General features: G+C 50.3%; 2 protein-coding genes across 2 annotated transcripts in view; one reads left to right on the plus strand and one right to left on the minus strand.

Annotated features, from left to right (window-relative positions):
• The window catches only part of GNAZ (G protein subunit alpha z), a 52,893-nt gene extending 49,247 nt beyond the window's left edge, over positions 1 to 3,646 (plus strand). Inside the window, exon 3 of the mRNA XM_030336462.1 lies at positions 1,727 to 3,646. Within this exon, the coding sequence (XP_030192322.1) occupies positions 1,727 to 2,071 (345 nt within the window). The 3' untranslated portion in view covers positions 2,072 to 3,646. The remainder of the gene's footprint in view (positions 1 to 1,726) is intronic.
• The window catches only part of RSPH14 (radial spoke head 14 homolog), a 79,439-nt gene extending 60,929 nt beyond the window's left edge, over positions 1 to 18,510 (minus strand). Inside the window, exons 1-4 of the mRNA XM_030336463.1 lie at positions 18,446 to 18,510; positions 16,233 to 16,490; positions 15,069 to 15,171; positions 11,493 to 11,611 (exon numbers count right to left, since the gene is read on the minus strand). Coding sequence (XP_030192323.1) covers positions 11,493 to 11,611; positions 15,069 to 15,171; positions 16,233 to 16,431 — 421 coding nt within the window. The 5' untranslated portion in view covers positions 16,432 to 16,490; positions 18,446 to 18,510. The remainder of the gene's footprint in view (positions 1 to 11,492; positions 11,612 to 15,068; positions 15,172 to 16,232; positions 16,491 to 18,445) is intronic.
• Between the last annotated feature and the right edge of the window lie 30 nt (positions 18,511 to 18,540).

Genomic DNA, 18,540 nt, shown 5'->3' on the forward strand with positions numbered 1-18,540 from the left:
TGTTTCTGTTATTTATCTGATGTGAAGTTTGGGGTCAGAAGCACAGCCCCTGATTATGACATCATTCCTGTGAGAATTGATAGCTCTGTTAGGCTTTACAGTGTGGCTTCCAGAAATCCATTAGAGCTAATTAGTCTCCAGCAGAATGTGACATTCCTAGACCACCACTTATTCACTTTTGGGAACATCATGTGGCTCCTCCAGGCACTGCTGGGGATGGGAATCCTGCATCTTGTTTCTCTCTGGAGAAGGGTCCCCCCCGCCCCTGCTTCCCCAAGACCTGAAACCACCCACTTTCCAGGGTTTCTGGTATTTCTTAGCTCATTCTAAAGAAGGCACAAGATTGGTTTTGGAAAACCTCTTCTCCAAGGTGGAATATGGGATCTGAAGACCGCTTCTCTGAGGTTGGAGAGTAATGACAAGTACCTCTGGGCATCCTCTCCCCACTCAACCTGGTTCCTTCCTAGCGCTGATGCTATTAGACCATGTATCTCAGACAATTCAGGATCTCTGGGAGAGCAAGGTTTCACTGTGGCATCCTCCTGGACAGCCCCACCTGGGGTGATCTCACTTGGGTCCAACAGTGCTGCCCATCCACCCTCCAAGTGAGCCTGAGCTCCTGGTTGTGGAACATGGAGCACATTTCCTGCCTCTCCAAGCCTCAGTTTCTTCATCTGTAAAATGAGAATCAGAAGGTGTAAGGACTGAACAAACTGGCATGCCATGGCCACACCATCAGCACCAGCTGCAGCTTCCTTTGTTGTTACCATGTCACCGGTGATATAATCTAGTCAGAAAGTCCTTAATTCCGACACCCTGGATCTAAACTAAACTAGTTCCAGGCTTTGTTCGGACATTTGGCTTGTTTGTTTTTTTTTAAAACGAGGGGCAGCTTTCACCATAGTAACTCACCAGCAGTTCTTTTTAGAAGCTAGAATTGTCAGTTCTCTGTGGAAATGGTGAGTGGTGAGTTTGGGAGTCAGACAAATACATTATGTTCCCTAAAAACTCAGTTACTACAACCCATTTAAGGTCCTCAGAAAGAAGGGGGTAAATAAGGGCCATTGCCACACTCTGGTCACTGAGCCTGGTAGGCCTCTGTCCTCACATGAGCGCCATGACCTGGGCGGGGCAGAGGGGCCTGAGCCTTCCCCAGCTCTCTAGACTGGAGCCTTCGGTTTTGGAAGCACAGGCTGTTAGTTTACAGATCTGGCTGAGGACTGACAGCACCACGTGGCAGGATTGAGGCTTAGAGGACTGGCCCAAGCCCTAGCGGGCCGGAGCTGCTGGCTGGGCAGGAAGCTGGCCACGCTCACATTGAGGGAGATGCGATGGCAGCATGAGGGACTTGAGCCAGCGTGGGATGGCAGGGGATGGGGCCCTTAGCTATGAGCTTGGAGTTGCCCAGGTCGCTGCCGCTAAGGGAGGCCATGGAGCAGCCCCGAGCCACAGAGGAAGCACCAATGAAGCAGAAGTGCCCATTACTAACAAGTGTCAGGGCGCGGAGGGCGGTGCCAGCCACTGTAGGGGCTCCAGAGCCCGTGGGAGGCAGGTGAAGACAGACTTGGCTTCGCAGAGGAAGACTTCCCAATAAAAGGGTGAATTTTGCAGGGCCAGTGCTGGGCTGGGAGACCTTCCCAAGGGGCCTTTCTCTCTGAAGGGCTGTGGGTCTAGGGCCTTTCCTTGCTGCATCCCCTGATTAACACCAGCATTTTCCTGCCTGCAGAGTCGAATGGCAGAGAGCCTGCGCCTTTTTGATTCCATCTGTAACAACAACTGGTTCATCAACACCTCACTCATCCTCTTCCTGAACAAGAAGGACCTGCTGGCGGAGAAGATCCGGCGCATCCCGCTCACCATCTGCTTCCCTGAGTACAAGGGCCAGAACACCTACGAGGAGGCCGCTGTCTACATCCAGCGGCAGTTCGAGGACCTGAACCGCAACAAGGAGACCAAGGAGATCTACTCCCACTTCACCTGCGCCACCGACACCAGTAACATCCAGTTTGTTTTCGACGCGGTGACAGACGTCATCATACAGAACAATCTCAAGTACATAGGCCTTTGCTGAGGAGCTGGGCAGGCCAGTTTGCCTGTGGCGAAACCCCTGGGGTGTCACACCCCGACTCGTGCTAGGGAGACCCAGCCTAGGGGCAGAAAACGGGGGACCTGAAAAATGTCCCCCCCCCCGGCCCTCCACCTCCTTGGCCCCCACATTTCCGCAAACATAAATATATATGGATAGATTGCTAGGTAGGTAGACACACACACGCACACACACACACACACACACATATATGCACACACACAGTCTGGAGATGGCAAAGTTCCCCAAAGCGTTGAGGCCTCTTGAAGACTTAAGCAGTTGTCACCACGTTCACTATGAGCCCTTTCTGCCCCCTTCACTTTGCCTTCCCGAGCCGGCCCCGCTCTGCATGGGGGTCCTCGTGGGACTATGAGGAGAGGCGGCTGGGTCATCTGGAGGAAGCCAGCTCTGCCCAAGCTTGGGACTGGGGACCTTGCTGCTGACCAGGAGGGAGGACCAGAGCAGGGTCCATGCGCCTTCCCTGCTGGCCACGCCTACTGCTGGCCTACTCTGTACCACGTTCGTTCTGGAACCAGGGTGCAAGGCCAGATAACAGCACTAACCAGACCTCTAGCCACTCACAGCTCTTTTTAAACAGCTTCAAAATATGCAGCAAAAATCCACACAATAACATGAGTGGCACGATTTGTTTCAAACTAGGCCAGCTGGGTTCCAGCTTTTCTTCTACTAGTCTGATGTTTTATAAATCAAAACCTGGTTTTTCTTCTCTGACATCCTTTTTTTTGGCCAAATCTCGTGGTGTTTCGCAGAAATATGGAAAATTTCAAATGCAGTTGAGTATTCTTTTTTAAAATGCAGATTTTCAAAACATATTTTTTTTTCAGGTGGTCCTTTTTGTGTCTGGCTTGCTGAGTGTAAAAGTTGTTATCTGGATGAGTCTGTCCCTCTGCTCCCGAGCGACACTGGGGCGGACGGCCGCCCTGTGGCAGCCTCGCGGGGCCGCGTTGTACATAAGCCTGTGCAGCGTCCTCTTGTTACTGGTGCGATTTCTGCTTCGTTTTTATTTCAGAAAATAAATGTGATGTATTTAAAGAAGGTTCTTCACCTAGGAGCGAATGAACAATAGCTAAATGTCTTTGGTATTTAAAGAGTAAATTATCCATTGGCTTTGCAAGTGGAGGAAGGGGAAGCAAGAGATGGGGCCCTGGCCCCTGCACACCTTACACCTGAGATGGGCTGAGAGCAGCTACAAGTCCTGTGAAGGCTCAGCGAGCGTTGTAGCCTGAGGGAGGCCCTGCTGGGACCTCGCACTCTGGCCCTTCATGTCCCAGGGCCTGTGGCACCCACCATCATGAAAGGACCTTGGCCGAGGGCCGCATGTAAATATGAACCCCCGCTGTTGAGAGGGAAGGCACCGCCAGAGCCCTTGCCAAATCTCCTTTTCTCTTAGCCTCTGTTCGGTACCTATATGTCCAAGGTCAGTGTGTGGAATCACAGCCAAGGACTTTAAGAGATGTACAGAGGGAAAGAGGAGCTGGTGATTGTATGAAAGTTAAAGATTGTCTACTTTAAGAAAATAAAATACCCTGAATGAGCTGAGCCTTGTCCTGATGTGCTGTATGTGTGTGGCTGACATCTGGGAGGGTGCCCAGAGACACCTTCCGTGCCCAGGGTGCTTTTTCTCTCCCCTAACCCACACATTTAGGCAGAATCGTTTGGAAATCAAGACAGGGGGAGGCCTGCCAGGCCCCTGTGTCTGGAGGAGCTGAGGTTCAGGGGTGATGGTGGCTCCAAGACCCCTGCCCAGCAATGGCCCAGGCTGCACCAACACCCAGACCCGTCATACCCTAAAGACACCTCTGCCAGAGTCAGACTCATCCCCACAGAGTGGAAAAGGTAGAGAGCCTGGAGGGTGCTGACAATGCCCAACAGTATAGGGTGGGTCCTGCAAGGTGTGGGGAGGAGGGGTCCCCCCCACTATCCCACCGTTTGCCGACTCTGGCTTGTGTGGTTAGAGGCATCTCCGTGTGGTGGAAAGCACTAGTTAGTAGTCAAGCAACTTTGTTCAGCCTGCACTAGGCTCCTTACAGATTATTTTAACATCTCTATGGCAGCAGGTTGTTAGCTGTGCCCCATTTTACAGATGAGAAAAGGTGTCCAAGGTCAAGGTCAGGGATTGGCGGAACAGAGAGGCAAGGGCTTCCCAAGCCTGGGGTTCTTGTCTGGCTCTGCCCCTGATCATTCTGCACCAGACAGACAGCATCCCATGGGGAGCCCAGAGCCACTCTGCACCTCCTCCTCAAATGCAGGACCCACACAAAGCCCTGAGGACCAGCAAGTGGAGATGAACACGCACGCACACACGCAGACACACAGCGTGCAGACACATACAGATTGGGCTTTCTCCCTCCCCCACCACGAGCCTCGTGGGGATTCCCTTCACGCCTTCCCACATCACCAAACAGCAAAAACCCAAGGGGACTTTTGTATAAGAAGAAATAGCGTGTGACTTAAAATCTTTGAGACTTATTTTACGCTTTTAATGCCAACTGTGAAAAGAGCAGTAATTTCACCACGAGCATCCTTCACCTAAAAATACACAGATAGAAGGAAAATAGAAGGATTCTGCCTTCTCTCCTGATGTGCTCAGGGATGGGAGGTGGCTTCCCTGGGACAGTCCTCCCAGTTCCCAGAGCCTGGTCCCCAGAGCCCAGTGGGCAGACTCTTCAGTGTCCCGCCCTCTGCTGCAATCTATCTGCATTGCTTTTTTTTTTTTTTTTTAAACTTACATGAACTACCCCTCCCTGCCTCCTTTCATCAACTCTGATAAGTATGTGTTCTATATTCTTCTCTTCCACATTTTGGAGACCATGCATTCAGTGAGGTTTTTTTTTCATTTCATGGGCTGACTGTTTTTATTGAAGTATAATTGACGTACAATCCTCTTAGTTTCAAGTATACATCATAGGGATTGAGAGGTTTTTTTTAATGTTTATTTTTGAGAGTGGGGGCAGGGGAGGTGCAGAGAGAGAGAGGGAAAGAGGATCTGAAGCGGGCTCTGCGCGGACAGCAGAGAGCCCGATGTAGGGCTCGAACTCACAATCCACGAGATCATGACCAGAGCCAAAGTCGGATGCTCAATCAACTGAGCCACTCAGGTGCCCCAATAATTCAGTATTTTTATATATGTTATGAAATGATCCCCACGATAAGTCTAGTCACCCTCTGTCTGTGCTGGTTCTTCCTCTCGTGGGCATGCTATGTCCGCCTCTTGTTCTGCTAATCATGCTCATGTGCCTTACCCCACCCTTGAAGTCCAAGAACTGTCTATCCTTCGGGGCTCAGCCTTCTGGGTGTTGCATGTCCCCTCCTTCCCACACTCTACTGCATAAAGTGCTCACTCCAGGGCAAGGTGGGAAGGGTACCTGGCACATTCTGACCCACCTCCTTTCTCTACTGTGCCCAAACAGTTCCCAGTATGGAGAAGGCACATGCTAAGCCAAAGAAAGGCCCAGGAAAGGTCCACCAATGGTGGCATTGGCCAGAGGGAAATGAGCTCTAGGACCAGCAGCAGAGGGACCAGTGAGAGGAGGTCAGGGTTGACAGGAAGACAATCCTAAGGGGAGAGGCTCTACCTGTGCAGGAAGGCCTGGCCCAGTCCTGCCTTCTATAGGTGACTAAGCACAACCCAGGTCCCACCATGTGGCCAAAGACACTCTCTTACAGGGCACAGTGCCCTGTGGGCTCATGGGGGTATTGCCATCCTCCCCTGTAGTTCTCTCTGTCGTCCAAGATAGTGTGATGGGTCAGTGACAATAACCCCAGCTCCCCTCAGTGACTGCACACCACATGGCCCTGCGCTGAGCCCCGTACCCACTCGTCAGATCCCAGCCTCCTCCACTCTCAGGACACTGAGATTACTGATTCGATTTTATAGAGGAGAAAGCAGAGACCAGGAGGGGGAATGACTTCCTGGCATCACACTGTGTAGCAAGTGACCCAACCAGGCCTGGGACCCCAGGGGCAGTGCTCCATCTGTCCATCTTCCCTGGAGCCCATGCAAGGCCCTGGCCATCTAGGACAAATAGGCATGGGCTATAGGTCTGCTGACTCAGGGGCAGGTGCTAGGGAGGGGTGCAGTACACCATGAGGACAAGGGGGCCCCACCAAGGCTGGATGGCACCCTGGGGGCTCACCTCACTAAGAGATGAGCTGGGCGAGGGGCTTCAGTGCTGAGGTAGGTCCAAGGCCAGGGGCCAGCTGGTACTGCCCAGCGCATGCACCGGAAAGCCTTGACCCTCTTTGTGTAACAAGCTGTCCCAAACCGCCTGGGTGTATTACAAAAACCTCATAGAGAAGGCTGAGAAAGATGGCCCACCCCCAGAGAGACCACAAGGATAGCTGCTGGGACAGTGGCCAGCCTTGACTAGGCCAGACAGGGAAAGACTCTTCCGGCTGGAGCAGGCAAATGTGTGCAGAGGGTGAGGAGGGGAGGCATCATGCAGGTGCACCAGGCTGGGAACCAGGTGGGCAGTGTCCCCACTGGTGGGCATCGTCCTTTGCTAAGTCTGGGAAGGAGGCAACTGCCCACCAAGGACTGTCAGGCTGAGGATGTGCCTGGGGCCGGGTGCATCCCATCCTAAAGGCAGGTGAGAAAGGAAAGACGCACCCCCCTGAGGCAGCCAGCCCCATCCTGTACTCTGTGGTGTCAGGGCTAGGAGGAGCAGGAGGCTACTCTGGGCCACCTCCCAAGGCAGCCTTCAAGGAGAGAAAGGGGTGCAGCAGCTTGCCTGGCTAAGGCTGCCTGGCTGAGGCACACTGTGGAAGGGTGAGAACATCCTGTTTTGCTTCTCCAGCACCCCCTATCCCTAGGCTTCTGCTATTCCCACGGCTTCAGCTCTGATGTTCCCCTGCACCTCAAAACTGCCAAGATCAAAACAGCATCCAACTTCATGCCTGGCATGCCCTGTCCCTCCCCAGGCCCATCCTGCTCCTTTCTGAAGCTGAAGAGCCAGTGTCCACAGGAGAGGACTCACATCCCTAGCTCCCTCCCCAGATGGTGCTCTCCTCTGGGTAGGGAGGGACACCTGTTTTAACCCTCACAGCTTCACCCAGGGTGCACACAGTGTGTAGGGGACACAGCAGTCCCCACACCGTGGTTCTGCCACAGCTGGGCCAGCAGCTCAGAGTTCAGTCCAGTCTCACAGGTACACCCAGTCACCCTGGTTCCAGGCCACTGTCATAGGACCCAAGGGGCCTGGGTCATAGCCAGTGGGGCTGGTAGGGAGACACTTCCAGGTCCGCGGTACTATTCAGCTGCATCCCAAAGTCCAGTTACAGAAGAATCCTCAATTTCGGCATTAGAGTTCTCTCCTACAGAACGCCTGGCCACAAAATGAGACCTGTTTCTGTGTGCGGTTAGCAGAAACAAGGGAACAGAGATTCCCCCAGAATCCCCAGCGGTCACTTAGGGCCCGGCTGACAGGGAACGTGGCCTGGAAGCTTCTGCGTGGTATTTGCCTCTCCAATCCTGGTTTCTCCCGTGCCTGACTTGCACCACCCTGGGGCCTGACAGCCAGGCTCTGTCAGGCAGTCATCGATCCTGTGGTACCCCCTGCTGGTTACTCTGGGAAACCACACACTAGGCCAGATCTGGCCAGACACCAAGGACTCAGGGAAGACCTACTTCCCCCCCACAGATACCCAACACTACAGACGAAGCAAGTGAGACACAGTGGCTGGAACAGAGCAAGGGCCCAACACATAACTATGTAATTAATGAAGGAAGGGAGGAAGTGAATTGCGGCGAATAACTGACAAATGATCCTTTAAAATACGGCATAAAACCTAAATGCCAACATTTGTTGAGTGCCAGGCACTCTGCCAGGTGCAGAGGGTGCCTTCTGGTGTGGCAGTGGATAGAAAACCCATACCAATGACCACCAGTAGGAGAGCCGTCTGAGTTCCGACTATCCCAGCAGACCACAGAGGCACACATATTCCTGTGCTCGGTAATGAAGCTGAGGCTCTGACAGGCTATGTTACTGCCCAAGGCCACACCCTGGTTAAGAGTGGGACCACTGAAGTGGATCCACTCACCCCACCCAGTGGCCCAGTGAGGATACCACCTAGGACACAGCCATACTGTCTAACCCAGAAGCCATCGTGCTGAGTTCCCCCAGGCAGACCTCTTGCGGTGTCTGGCACACTGTGTGTCTCCCTTTCTCCCTCCAGCTACCCCCACCCACCACGACTGCACATTCCTCACCAGAGTGTCCCAGGCCTCCCTTCCAGACACGCCAGAGACAAGGAGTAGCAGCCAAGAGATCCTGTGACAGAAGGCCGAGGCTCATTGCTGGGGCCCCCAGTCAGACTTGTCAGAACCACAGCCCCCCTACTCCTCGTGGTGGGCCCAGCGATTGTGGATTCCAGAACAACTTTGCAGGAAGGAGATGGGGCGGGGCCCTTCCCACCAGAACACAGATCACCATAGAGCTTTTGTAATCGAGACAGTGTAGGACCGGCAAGGGCTATACAAGAAGACCTAGAAACAAACAAAAATCCAATTCACGTACCTTCACCAGCTAAATGTAAAAAGCAAAACCCTTACACTTTTAGAACAAAATAGGACAGACTATCTTCATGAGTTCTTAAGCAGCACCAAACACAAACATGCACACACACATGCACACACATGAAAAACTTCTGGGCCAATGAATAAGCAAATAAACAGTGAAAAGCCATGCAAACAACCCAGGAAATGGTATTTGCAGTGTATGTAGCCACCAAAGGGTTGGAATCCAGGATATATGAAACACTCCCTCAAATCAATAAGAAATGGAAAAACAACTCAACAGAATGTGCTCAGGCTCCGGGGAGGCACTGGGCAGGAGAGGAGACACAAGTGGCGCCAGGCAGAGGAAAGATGCCGCCTCTCCCAGTCACAGGGGATGGCAAAGCCACACAACAGTGAAACAGCACAGCACACCATCAGGTTGCTGGTGAGGATGTGCACCAGGCTCTCTTCCGGCTGGAGGAGGGTGGGCTGGGAAGCAATTGCAGCATCTGGCCAAGCTGAAGGCCATGCATTCTCCCACCCCCACAAGGATGCTGTCCTCCAGCAGAGGCCTTGGAGGGACTCTAGGAAAATCTGAGCGGGAATGCTCAGGATCAGAGACAACCAGCACGCCACATCAGCCGAGCAGGAGTAAGCGTCTGTTCAAACACCAGAAGGGCACGCCACAGATAAAATACGAAAACGGAGCCCATGACAGAACTGGATAAATCTCAAAATTATAACATTAGGTTCTCTAAGTAGCAAGGGTATACATTCAGTAAGATCCATTTACATAGTTTTAAAACATGCAAGGCAAGATCACCAAATAACTACATTCATGGTAAATTATAAAGCCATGCGTTAGGAATATACTCAGAAATTATTGGTGGCTCCAGGGAGGGCAGGAGAAAGGGTGCTGGGTGGGGAGGTGGGGAGCTTCACAGGGTGCTTTGACTGTCATTACTTTTTTTAAAAACAAAAATATCAAGCAAATATGAAATATGGCAGAAGGTTAAGACTTAGCAAAGCCATGATGGTACTCAATGTTTCTTATTATTGTCTCTGTATTTCCCTGAATGCTTAAACAGGTCACAATCATTTAAGAGGGCTGGCTGGGAGCTCCACACCTCAAGGAGAGTTCCTCCATGGTGAGCACAGGGCATTTACTTAGTTCCGCTCTGAGCATTGGAGCTTCATAGACATCCCAGTGTTCCAGTGGCCCTCAACCATGGCCTCGAGGGAGAATCAGCCAAGGTGCATTTGAGAAGATACGTGTGCCCATTCCCAGAAACAGATTCCGTTGGCTTGGGATATGGCCAGGGATAAGCAGGTCTTTTAAAAAAACAAAAAAACTACCAGAAGCTTCTGTCATCTGGTCTCACATGCCCAGCCCAGCTGGAAGAAGGCGTGCCTCCCGGATGAGCAGCAATCCCAGGCCCCCAAGGGCTCGCTCTGTTTTGTCCACCTCTCCGCACCTGATCCCATAGTCATCTCTCTCTGGGACCCTCAACTCAGAGAGCGCTCACATGTGGACTTGATGTTTATGGCGTGTTTTGTGCAGGGTGATACACTACATGCTTGGCAAGCATCTTCTCACTTGCCTTCACTTCAGGTCTCTGAGGCAGGTAGTATCAGCCTCACTTTAGAGATGAGGAAATAATCCATCCAGGGGCATGCAAGGAACGAGGGGGAGGGCAGAGGGAACCTAGGGCTGTCTCACTCCTGGGCTGCAATGCCTTTTTGCCCAACTTTAATTTTAAAGCACCCCCTTGAAGACCTTGATATCATGCCTCTTGGAATAAGCCCCCCATTTAAAAATGTTCATTGCACCATGTGACAAGGCAATGTCATTCTGACACAAGATCTCAACTCTCGAGCTGCAGCAGGTAGGTGGCCATCACCCTGGACTCTGCATCTAATTAGCAGAAACAGTCAGGTGAAGGGGACCTTGAGCCTGAGGGTAGAGTGGCCTTTGGGGCAGGCCTTCTTTAATCCTTAAACATGATATGGCACTTCACAAAGGAAGACATTTACAGGGCTATAATCATCAGGGAAACACAAATTAAAACCAAAATGAGATACTACCACACACCCACCCACAAAAATAGCTAAAATAAAGAGCCAGGAAAGATCAAGTGTGGGTGAGGATAGAGAGCGTGTGGAACTCTAAGACACTGCTAGTGGGAGTGTAAATTGGTGTAACTATTTTAGAAAACCATTGGTGGTACCTTCTAAAGCTGAACATAAACTTATCCTATCCCCAGCAATTCCACTCTTAGGTATGTCTCAAAAGAAATGCCTCTACGCATCCATCAAAAGACACAAGGATGTTTACAGACACTCTATTCTTGGTATCCATACACTTGACATGATTCAAATGTCCGTCAGCAACAGAGTGGATAAATAAACTGGAATCGTATACTCATATAACATGAATACCATACTCCAGTGCAAATCAGCAAAAACCATACGTGGATCTCAGAGATAAAACGTTGAGCAAAAAGAAAGCTAGAAACAAAATATTTCAGCCTATATGTTTCCACTGATGTAAAGTTTAAGAAAAGGCATAATCTATGGTCTTATGAATAGAAGATACTGTTCACCTTTGGATGAGGGGTAGAAACTGGTATGGGGCATGTGGGAAGTTTTCAGAGTGGTGGTGATATGTACAAATTTCTTAATCTGGGTAGCGATTCCATGGCATGTCCACTTGGTACAATGTAATAAAACCTTCATGTATGATTTGTGCCTTTTTGATATGTATGATGTATCTTAATAAAATTATAACTTTTTTAAAAAAACGTGCTTTAGACCATGATCTGCAGCAGGGCACATGAGTGACCTAGAGTGGAGACCAAGGGGCCACCTGAGTGCCCACTGAGAGCCTACCTGAAGGTAGCAGAGCCACATGCTTGAACGCCAGGTGCAGGTTCTTCCGACAGGCTGACTGAGGGTCGTTCAGCAAGGATGACAAGGCAAGGATGACATCGTGCTCTAAAAAGCCCTCTCTGGTGAAGAGAAGTCAGATTTAGACATAATTAAGACCATAGAGAGGATCCAGTAAGAACCAGGGGGAAGTTGCCCACCCGCAACCCCACCTGGAGCCTGACTGAGCCTGTGCTGGTTGGTGCAGACCACGTCCCTCTGGCTTCCTGAAAGAAGAAAAAGGCCAGAGGTGGACCATATATTACAGAATCTCTAGAGGCCAGGAGTGTGGCTTGGGTGGCAGTGGAAAGAACCACGCACTGGAATCATGCAGCTCTGCCCCTTCCTTAGCTAGGACTACAACTGCTCTTTGTGCGCATGGATCCTTCCTTTCACTCTTGTGAGCCTGTAAAATGAGGATGATGAGGCAGCAGAGCCTCACAACTGACCCACCCTGAATCGGGGCTGCACCCACCAGGGCACACACCCCCTGAAGCTCCAGGCTCCACAAGCCCCGCCCCTCAAAGCCTCTTCCTTTTCTCCCAGCTGAATTGTGAGCTTGCCAACAGCCAGATGCTGGCCTCCAAACCTATGTGTGCCTGTTATGTTTGTTGTTATAATTATGCAAGTTAATTAGCTATTAGGTAAGCCAATTAGATGTGAGAAGAGTTTTGTGGGGTTTTTTTTTTAATTCCTTATGAAAACAAAGTTGATTGCTTCAGGAAGACTCAAAAGTGAGTCTCAAAAAAAAAAAAAAGTGAGATGATCATAAAAGATTCTAGAAGGTTTTTACATGCAGATTACTCCATTAATGTCTGAGTTCTCCACTCTATCTTAAAGAAACCAAAGCTGCAAATTAGATGATGTTACAGGTGTGGTTTAAGCAAAAGAGATGACGGGAAACACCAACCAGTGGGCCCACACCCAAGAAGAGGCCTGGGTGACACACAGGGTTGGTGAATGCCTAATTATTTGTGTTTGGAGTTAATGCGAACAGTTTAGGGGTGCCTGGGTGGCTCAGTCAGTTAAGTGTGTGACTCTTGATTTTGGCTCAGGTCATGATGTCACAGTTTGTGGGCTTGAGCCCCACATCGAGAATCTCTGCTTGGGATTCTCTCTCTCTCTCTCTCTCTCTCTCTCCCTCTGCCCTTCCCCCACTTGCTCTCTCTCAAAATAAATAAATAAACATTAAAAAAAATTTTTTAATGAACAGTTTAAAGGGAATGTACAATTTCTTCAATTCCTGGCTTTGTAACGATTTCTTCTCATTAACCAACTGCATATGGTGAGGGCTTCTGAGGTCACCTCTCTCAGGCCTGGGATCAGAAATAAGTGAGAACTCAGTGTGAGGCCTGTGCCTAGTGCCTGGCACGCAGGAAGTGCCCAACTGATTGTGCTCCTGCTGTGATGGCCAGGACTTAACCATGTGGCGAGTTCTGAGTTGTTCTGGGACAAGAAAATCATAGCGGGATACCCAGGTTGCAGGGACCTTTTCTGACCACCCATCATGAGGTGTCCTGCCCTCCTCAGTCAGTGCCTGGTCACCCCTCCACATCACTCCTGCTCTGCAAGTCTGCTGTGTCTGCCCTGAGGGCAGCTGCCCCATTCACCAGCAAGCAAGGAAGAGGCAGGCAGGGGGAGCTAGTCCTCCCGTGAGGCTCTCCCATTCGTGGGCTGTCACATGAACTCCTCGGGGTGACAAGATGTCGAGCCTTGGGCTGCCACCCTTATCTCCTCTTCCTGTTGCTATTTGTGTGGGTGCAAGAGGCACAAGGGTTTCAATATGAGCAGGTACTTAGAGCTTGACGGGCTCCACAAGCTACTGGCTGTAAGTTATAAGATCACCACCGAACTCAGGCAAACTTCCCAAGCTGGCCTAGGTTATCTTTGGCCCTTTGCATTCTCTGTCCATTGTGGTGTGGTGGAGCAAGCCAGTGTGTTAGAATCCTGTACGCTGGTCACTCGGTTCTCCTCCCCATGCCTGGAGATGGCAGTGTGAGGGATAGTGGATGCTGAAGGAGTATGTGGGCCAGGCCATAGCAGGTCCTTGATCAGTGACAGTTTCTTCACTGTACGTCCCCTTTCCCCACCCCTGCTAATGTGGCCATATCCAGGAATCCCACACAACCTCTCCAACCTCCCACTGCCACCAAACAAACCTATAGGCACCCTCGCTATGCTCACAGTTTCCTTGTACTTGCCCAGGTTCCAAGCACCTGTCCTCACAGCATCTGTCAGCCCTTTTTGGGGGTTATTACCCAATGTCCATGGCAGTCCAGAAAGAGAACAAAGGAGCAGGAAGAATGAGAGGTGCTTCACCCCACTTGCCTCTAAGTGTTAAAGCACTTTCCCTGGATCTATCTCAGATAAGCACAGTGAGACTCCAAGGTCGTCATGACAGGAAAGGTTGGGGTCCCCAGATAACCAGGGCTCCTGCCTCCTACATACACTCCTCTGTCCCCCTTATCTATCCGCTCTTCTCAGTGCACAGCATATGAATTGGGGCTCTCACTGTGGTACCACTTCCCCATATGCACCCCGTTTGTTCTTGGTGACCTGTCAGGCCAGGGCTGCTCATGGATCGTGCTAATCACATCTCCTTCTGGGGACCTGAAATTAGAACCCAGAGGTCAGGGAAACTGAGAGACTGAGGCCACCATCATCTGGGGATGGCCCTGAGCAAGTGGGTACGTGAGTTCACAGAGACTATCTGCAGGGAGAAGGAGGCAGCAGTCCCTAAAGAGAGGAGCACAGGGTGGCCACCTAGGCCAATGTGAGGCAGACGTCGCTGCACTGAAAAATTTATGTGCACTACCTCATTTGACTCTTTGCCCCAATGAGCAGTTGCAGATGAGGACACTGAGGCACAGAGAGCTTGGGAAGAGGCAGGACTGAGCAACCTTGAGTTTTGTAAGATGCCCTGACACCGCTGAAAAGATCTCAAGCTTCTGTAAAGGACCATCTGTTGTTTACATCAAACAAGCCGGGAGACACTGAGCACCCTGCCCTTCTATTCCTTCTTTTTGGACATGTGCACACTGGGCATCAGTGCCTGGGCAGGGCTTGAGGGCTGCTTGTGATTCTCAGGTCTGTTTTCTTTCTTTCTTTCTTTCTTTCTTTCTTTCTTTCTTTCTTTCTTTCTTTTCTTTCTTTCTTTCTGAGAGAGTGCACGAGCGAGCAGGGGCGCAGCAGAGGGAGAGAGAATCTTAAGCAGGCTTCACACCCAGCACAGAGAGCCTGATGTGGGGCTCAATCTCACAACCACAAGATCATGACCTGAGCCAAAATTAAGAGTCAGATGCTTAACTGACTGAGCCACCCAGGGGCCCCTTGGTTCTGTTTTCAATACCAGGTAAACCTAGTGATCCCAGGTCAAGAGGGTGAACTGAACTGATATGGGAAAGCACCCCTTCCCTCCCCCGGATACACACAAACTGATAAACCAAAATTCAGAGTGCTCAAGGTCATCCAAGGGCATGCCACCCAGGGGAGTGATGTGGCTCCAAAGCATGACATTGGTTTCCAGAGACAGCTGCCCACCTGCCCACATTATGGGTCGCCATGATGTAGAGCACCTCAGTGGTCTTTATCCGCACCATGTCATTGTTATCCTTCAGCAAAACTTTCAGGCTCTCCAGGCAGCCTGCAAGGCACAAAAACCTTTGAACATTTACCATTCTCAGAAATCAATGAACCTGGAAGTCAACAGGTGAGCCAACGTTGGGCAGCAAGAGACTACCAGAGGCTCTGCTGCTTTCGGGCCTCAGGGAATCATGTCAGTTACAAAATATTTCAGATTCACCAAAGGGGTCTCTGTGTGCTACAAAGGCTCACATGGTGGGGGGGAGGGCATTTTATCTAAAGCCCTGCAGGCTTCCCACCAATGCCTCCTCTCACAGTCCACCGCAGGATTAAGAAAATGGCCTTTGCCTTTAGAGAGACTGAGGGGTCAAATTCTCATTCCAGGCCCAAAGTAGTCCTACCTGTGAATAGGTTACACCTAGAGATGCCAGGTTGAACAAATAAAAATCCTGCTTTATTTATTTATCTGGCAACCCTAGCCTCATTCCCCTCCTCTGAGTCTCTGATTTTTATCTGTCAGTTTTCTAATCTTCCCTCCCAAGGCAGGTGCTATTAGGATTAAGATAACACAGGCTCTGCACTGGGGTGATGCCGGCCCAGGGTCAGGCTTATTAAATAGCAACCCTTATTACTGAAGCTCCACCCAGTGTCCTGGCCCCTGGTTCTAGGAACCTCAGGCAAAGCTGGAATTAACTAGCCCTTCCACTAAGGCTGGAGGGAGAAGAAGCAGTTCATCCATCATGTGCCTGATCTGGGAAAGGTGTGACCATGCCATGAAAGTCACCTCAAGTCTTATTTTGAGAATTAAAAGAGTGGGACACAAGGGACATAGAGCTCCCAGATATACGTGTGGTTTTCGTAAGGTGTGTGCCTATCTTTTGTGACAGCTTTGTGAATTAGATACATAAACAGAACCGTTTGGTGGATTTGTGGCCACCTGGTTGAGCCATAGCAGAGGGGGCTGATTTGTGGCTCTGGGTGGGACACCAGTGGTGTCTGGGCAAGGACTGACTGACCAGCCAGGAGGGATGCAGTAAAGGGGCCAGGTCGCCACAGCACCTCCCACCTTGAGCCACTGTCCGTCCATCCTAGTCGTGGTTACCTGGGCTGTGACACTCTCACCTGTGTCAATGGCCACATAGACATGCTCAGGGTCGTGCATAAGGTCGCACAGAGCCATGAGGGCTTTCTGCCTCGTCAGCAGGTCCTCTGACTGCAGCTCCTCGTTCAGCTTGGGCAGAGCCCGACAGCCATAGGCAATGGCAGCCTGGGTGGGGTTGATGTCGGGGGGCAGGTACATGGAGATCCGGGCATGGGCCATCTTTCCACGCCTGCAGAGGGCAACTCTCTAGCTTCCAAAACAAAGCTCTGCAGAAACCACTGATTAAGAGAATCCAAAAAGTTGTTGTTACTACTACTGTGATTTAGAAGCTACTTCTCATTTGATTCTCAAAACTGTAAGGGCAGCCAGGGGGATATTTTTGCTTCCATTTTACAGATGAGCAAACTGAGGCTGAGAACAATGAAGGAATCTGCTCAAGGTCACAGTAAAGGTAAATAGTAGCCCACATTGCAAACTCCAGGGTTCTCCCACCCATAATGACAGAGGAAACCACCAGTACTTTATAGGCTGGGGCCTGTAAAGGCACCAAAGACACAAAACAAACCAAAAAAGCAAACATTAATATGGTCACCACGTGTAGTAGTTATCTTCTGCCAGCAATATCTAGTATCTAACTCAACTACTCCAGAAGGAGGGGACTTGCGTTATCCCAATTTTACAAAGGAAGTAGTTGAGGCTTAAGGTTGGGAGTTTGCTTCAGGTCACGGAACTGATAAGGCCAGTAGCCAATGTTCAAATCCAGGTCTACCTCATTCATCCATCAGGGACCCATATCCAGATGCTCCTGACACATCCACAAAAAAGGAATTAAGGTTAAAGTGTGATTTATTTTTATTACACACATACATAATTTGAGCGACTATAAGCAGTGTGGCTAGTACAGCTGACCCCTAAACAACACAGGTTTGAACTTCACGGGTCCACCTACACGTGGATTTTTTATAATATAGTACTTTTTTACATAATACACTTTTGCATAAATACTTTTTTATATAAATAATGTATTTTCCCTCCCTTATGCTTTCTTTTTTTTTTTTTTTTTTTTTTTTAGTTCATTTGTTTTGAAAGAGAGTGAGCACGCACCTGCGCACACAAGTTGGGGAGAGGCAGAGAGAGGGGAAGAGAGAGAGAATTCCAAGCAGGCTCCTCATTGTCAGTGTGGAGCCCAAAACGGGTCAGGAACTCACCAACCGTGAGATTATGACCGGAGCTGAGATTGGTTAAGCATCCGACTGAGCTATCCAGGTGCCCCTATGCTTTTCTTTTTTAAAAAATGTTTATTTACTTTGAGAGCGAGAGAGAGGGGGAGAGAGAGAATCCCAAGCAGGCTCCGCACTGCAGAGCCCAACATGAGGCTCAATCTCATGAACTATGAGATCATGACCTGAGCAGAATCAAGAGTCGGATGCTTAACGGAATTAGCCACCCAGGCACCCCCCCTTACGCTTTTCTTAATAACATTTCCTTTCCTCCAGCTTCCTTTATTGTAAGAATATAATGTATAATAAATATAATATAACATACATGTTAATTGACTGTTTATGTTATTGCTAAGGCTTCTGGTCAACAGTAGGCATACTAGTAGTTAAGGAGGGAGTCAGAAGTTATACATGGGTTTTTGACTGTGAGGAAAGGGTAGCGTTGGCACTCCTAACCCCTAGGTAGTTCAAAGGTTCAACTGTAGTTAAGAACAGACTCCAGACTTAGGCCATAGGTGGCCCTTGACAAGTTACTTCTGTCTGTGTCTTTCTACAGCTGCAGAAGAGAGGTGATAATAGCACCTCCCTCCCTCCCTACTGGAGTTGTCATATGAACTGCTACTCGTGGGCCTGGCACACCAGGCTCGGGATATGTCCTCTGGGGTTACTATTATAGTGGTGGTGGTTACTGCGATTAGTCGCAGTGACAGTTAACTCCAGTTCCAGTAGGAATGGTCAACTCCCGTAAAAGAGATGAGCCAGACTCTGATTCTGGGTACCAAACCACAGGGAAAGAGGGGAAGGGGCCTAGATGGAAGGAACGTGGCCATTTCTGGACTCCCCCGGTAAGGAACAATGGGTGCTGGGGACAGGGGCCTGCCCTCCTCTAAGGAGCATGGGTTAGGGAGTCCAGCCAGGTGAGAGAACCTTGGGATAAGAGAACATGAGCCCAATGTGAACCTTACTGGATAGGTCTGGGGACCCCCTGTTCCCTTTGGCGGCCGCTGGCTCACCTGCCTCAGCGCGTGGTCCCGGAAGCGCACGCCGTTGCCAGGCGACCAGGTTGCCAAGCTACCCCCGTGGCGTCCTCAGTGCCCAACGCGCAGGC

This window comes from Lynx canadensis, chromosome D3 (genome assembly GCF_007474595.2).
Source record: "Lynx canadensis isolate LIC74 chromosome D3, mLynCan4.pri.v2, whole genome shotgun sequence".
Taxonomy (NCBI): domain Eukaryota; kingdom Metazoa; phylum Chordata; class Mammalia; order Carnivora; family Felidae; genus Lynx; species Lynx canadensis.